General features: G+C 51.3%; 1 protein-coding gene across 1 annotated transcript; it reads left to right on the forward strand.

Annotated features, from left to right (window-relative positions):
• The first annotated feature begins 2099 nt into the window (after window positions 1–2099).
• LOC118159040 (olfactory receptor 14C36-like) lies at window positions 2100–3299 on the forward strand. The gene is made up of 2 exons (XM_035313682.1): window positions 2100–2232; window positions 2341–3299. Exon 2 carries the CDS (start codon window positions 2364–2366, stop codon window positions 3297–3299), a length of 936 nt encoding a protein of 311 aa, XP_035169573.1. The 5' UTR covers window positions 2100–2232; window positions 2341–2363.
• Window positions 3300–4614: the final 1315 nt, after the last annotated feature.

The raw sequence follows: 4614 nt of genomic DNA on the forward strand, positions 1-4614 counted from the left end.
CAGCTATGTCTCCACCAACTAACACAAAGGAAACACAAGCTTTCTTAGGCATCTTGGGGTTTTGGAGAATTCACATTCCCAATTTGCATCTGATTGTTAGCCCAATCTGTTTAGTGACCCTGGAAGAAGAATGATTTCACATGGGGCCTTGAGAAACAAGCCTGTGAAAAAATAAAATGGGAGATAGTTCTTGAAGTAGCCCTGGAGCTAGTTTGAGCAGGACAAGGTGTCTTTACATGCTGTACACCACAGCCAGGGAGAACAGCCCCACCTGGAGCCTTTGGCAGAAAGCACCAGGGGAGACTCAAGGTTAATCCTTCGGGTTCTGGAGTCAGGGACAGTGAGGACTATTCCAACTGCTACAGCCCAACCAAAGAAGAGATCTTGGCAGCATATGAAGGGGTTTGAGCTGCTTCAGAAGTGGTTGGTGCTGATGCAGAGCTCCTCTTGGCACCCCGACTGCTGCTATTGGGCTGGATGTTCAAAGAGTGTGTCCTCATCACACATCATACACATGATGCTGCATGGAGTGAGTGGGTCACACTGATTTCAGAGTAGGCTCAGTAGGAAACCCAAGTCCTACAATCTTGGAAATAACCACAGACTGGCCAGAGGGCAGGGACTTAGAAATATCACTAGAGGAGGAGGTGAGATGTGCTGAAGAGGCCACACTGCTAATAAACTCTCAGAAAATGAAAAGCAGTATGTCCTCCTCTCTGATGGGCCCTGTCATATTGTGGGAAAACAATCCCTCCAAAACCTCTGGTGATTGTAGTTACTCCAGGGCTTGGAGCTACATCTGTCATCACAGTTATTCAGGACAACAGAGCTGGTCTGTGGTGTTGGATTGTTGTTGCTGAGGCCAGCTCTGGTTCTATCACTGCTGTGCTTGTCTGGTGCTATCACCACTATACTTTGCTTGGTGCCATAAAAATTCATTCATCATTGTCTGAACCCTTGTGCAGTGAAACATCAGTGTCACTTTAACATTGCTTTTGTCTACTTGCCCTCACTGCATCCAGTGTCCTGCTCTAACGAGCTCCAAGGGAGGCTGTGTCTGCTGGCCCTCGGGGGTCACCCGAGGAAACTTGCATCTCACTTGGACTTCTTGAGAGATTTCTTCAATTGGCCCTCAGTGCCTGAGGTTCGTGGGCTCATCACCAAAGCCACCAGAGGGGTGATTACAATGCCTTGGGCTGGGCTTCTGCTGCTGAGCTGGGCTGGGCTCCTGGGACAGAGCTCCTGGCAAGAGGACCCTGGTGCAGAGAGACAGCTCTACCCAGGAGCAGCTTCTCTGCACAGCGCAGCAGAACTGGGGGCTCTGACTGCAGCAGAGATGCAGAGAGGAGAAAAAGAGAAAGGAGTTGAAGGCAGTTGGGAGTGGGCGGATGCTAAGAGATGACTGCAGGAGAAATGTGCACAGCCCTTGAGAAGGTAAGGCTCTGGCTGAAGGGCCATGCAGCTGCAAGTCCTGGAAAGGTCTCCTCCTGAGTCTCCTTCTAGGTCTTGTTTCCGGGAGGGCAGTGCAGTAGGCTTTGAGAGTCCTGCTGGATTGCACTGCAAGGTGAGGAAGTCTGGCAGAAGCCCCTTGGAGTGCCATAGCATGGCTGCCCCTGGTAAACCAAGAGCAGAGTGGTCAAGCGTCCTCCAGGCACTGCAGGGATGCAGCTGGGATGCTGGGACACCCCAGCTTTGTCTGTGGGGCATCCTCCTGGGCTGCAGGCTGCTCTCCAGCAGGATGCAGCTCTTTTGTGGCATCCTTGTGTTATCCAGGTGCCCCAAGGAGAAGACACCTCCATGCTAAGTTCATGTCTGTGCTGCAGAATGGCTGTCTGTGGGCAGCTGGAGTGAGGCCTCTGCACCCCTGGTTAGGAAGGAAGAGCTGAAAGCCTGCTCACACACCTGGAAACAAGGTGAGGATTGTGTCCAGCTGCACTGGGACTGGGGTTTCTCTGTTTTGAGCAGTCTCCACTTCTTTGGAGTGTGATCATTGTCCGAAGCAAAACAAAATCTGCCTTGCTCTTACACTGTGGTTGGATGTGTTCTTTGCAACAACACTGCAAAGTTCATGGACCTGGTAAGTGGACTGAACTTGAGTTTCCCCCTTGTTCCTGCTTCCCGCCTGCTTCACAACAGGAGGGACTCCTCTGGAGACCACAGCAGGCCCTGCTCCCAGTCTCTGCCGCTCTCAAACAGCACCAGCTAGAGCTCAAGCAAGAGAGGTGCAGAAAGGTTCTCCTGCCAAGAGAGAGGCCTGGGATGAGAGTGCTCTAAGACATGCAGTAGGTTTTCCTCTGAGAAGTCTGTTCTAACTTTGTTCAGCCTTATTCTCTTCAACAGACAACTGTGTCCAAAGTCAGCAAATGCCCAACAGCAGCTCTGTGAGTGAGTTTCTCCTGCTGGCATTCGCAGATGTGCGTGAGCTGCAGCTCCTGCACTTCGGGCTCTTCCTGGGCATCTACCTGGCTGCCCTCCTGGGCAACGGCCTCATCCTCATCGCCGTAGCCTGTGACCACCGCCTCCACACCCCCATGTACTTCTTCCTCCTCAACCTCGCCCTCCTTGACCTGGGCTGCATCTCCACCACTGTCCCCAAAGCCATGGCCAATTCCCTCTGGAACACCAGGGCCATCTCCTATCAAGGGTGTGCTGCACAGGTCTTTATATTTGTCATCTTGATTACAGCAGAATTTTATATTCTCACTGTCATGTCCTACGACCGCTACATTGCCATCTGCAAGCCCCTGCACTACGGGAGCCTCCTGGGCAGCAGAGCTTGTGCCCAGATGGCAGCAGCTGCCTGGGGCAGTGGCTTTCTCAATGCTGTCTTGCACACAGCCAGTACATTTTCCCTGCCCCTCTGTCAAGGCAATGCTGTGGACCAGTTCTTCTGTGAAATCCCTCAGATCCTCAAGCTCTCCTGCTCAGATGCCTACCTCAGGGAAGTTGGGGCACTTGTGTTTAGTGTTTCTTTAGCCTTTGGCTGTTTTGTTTTCATTGTTTTCTCCTATGTTCAGATCTTCAGGGCAGTGCTGAGGATTCCCTCTGAGCAGGGCCGGCACAAAGCCTTTTCCATGTGCCTCCCTCACCTGGCCGTGGTCTTCCTGTTTATCATCACTGGCATGTTTGCCTACCTGAAGCCCCCCTCCATCTCCTCCCCATCCATGAATCTTATTGTGGCAGTTCTCTACTCAGTTGTTCCTTCATCAGCGAACCCCCTCATCTACAGCATGAGGAACCAGGAGCTCAAGCATGCAGTAAGGAAACTCTTTGGATACATGCTTCTTTGCAATCAATAATGACTTTGAGTTCCTTGATTATTTCAGAAACAGTGAGGCATTGTTATATTTTCTATAAATATTTTATTCTAATTATTTGTTTTTGTTTAAATAATATTATCCTTCACCTGCTCCTTGATATTTTTTATTTTTTACAGTGACCCAATCATCTAATTACTTTCAGAAGCAGGCTTAATATGTAGATGAACATAATAATAATAAAAAAAAAACATCAGAACTACATTGGTCTCAGCTGCTGTCTCTTCCCATCTCCTCTGCAGCTGGGAGAGCAGCCCCAGTATGAAGGAGGCACTCAGGACCAAGAGCCCAGCGGCCACATGGAGGGAGCAGCCCTGGTTGCCCTAGGGGCTGCCCCTCACTGCCCGCTGGGCTCTGCCTCTCTGCTGCCTTCGGGTCGGGGTTGCTGCTTCCCTGGAGCCATGGCCAAGGCCAGAAGGAGGACATGGCCTTTTCCATGCTGCTCTCTTTTGGCTTTCAGTGTGTTTTCTTGTGCTCTTTTATTTGGATACACCGTCAGATCTCATGCATCTTGGTGACAGTCCTGTTGTCTCTACAGTGGCATACCTGTGGCTGCAGGCAGCAGCAGGCAATTGCACCCCTGGGTCACAGCTGGCCTCCCTGCTAGCAGCAGAGTAACAAGAGGGTTTTGCTCAGGGCAAAGCCAGAAACCTGGATGCCTCTTTCAGTGCTGCTGTCAGGAATACAGCCAAGAGGTTGCTCCCTGCTCTTCTGTTTTCTGGAGTTCTTCATGAAGTTCAGGCTTAAAAAGTCCCAGGGTGGTCAGTGAAGGATCAAGTGCTGGACCAAGAGCTCTCTTTATGGCAGCATTTGCTGAAGTAGACAACAAGTGCTCCTGGATTCATCTCCATGGGACTGTGCCCCCTGCAGTGGGGCTGATGGATGATGCAGGCCTGGAGAGAAACCTAGAGGTGATGGCAGATGTCAGGGGAACCCAGGCAGAAAGTGCTCAGTGAGTCGCGATAAGAACCTCATAAAATTATTGACCGTTCAAAGAGCCTTTAGGGGGAAAAGTGAATCTGAGGTATCCAGGGGCTAAGATCTGCAATGCTGGGGATGCAGGGATCTGCAATGCTGGGGGAGATGGTAAAGAGCCAGCAGATGAAGGCACATAAGACTACACAGTAATTGAGGAGGCCCTTTTTGTAGGCTACTGGGCCAGGTCTGGTGCAGCACTCGGCTGCACTTTGTGCTCTTACAGACACCTCATGGCCCTGCCCAGCACTGCCCTGTGCTGCTGAGCCTTCAGAGCAGATGGAAAGGGGCTCAACAGCAGAGATCCCCATGGAGTCGGGTC

The sequence above is a fragment of the Oxyura jamaicensis genome, unplaced genomic scaffold, assembly GCF_011077185.1.
Source record: "Oxyura jamaicensis isolate SHBP4307 breed ruddy duck unplaced genomic scaffold, BPBGC_Ojam_1.0 oxyUn_random_OJ65710, whole genome shotgun sequence".
Classification (NCBI taxonomy): domain Eukaryota; kingdom Metazoa; phylum Chordata; class Aves; order Anseriformes; family Anatidae; genus Oxyura; species Oxyura jamaicensis.

Excerpts from the sequence above, each read along its gene's own strand:
- LOC118159040 (XM_035313682.1), top strand. The coding sequence starts at position 2,364 with ATGCCCAACAGCAGCTCTGTGAGTGAGTTTCTCCTGCTGGCATTCGCA.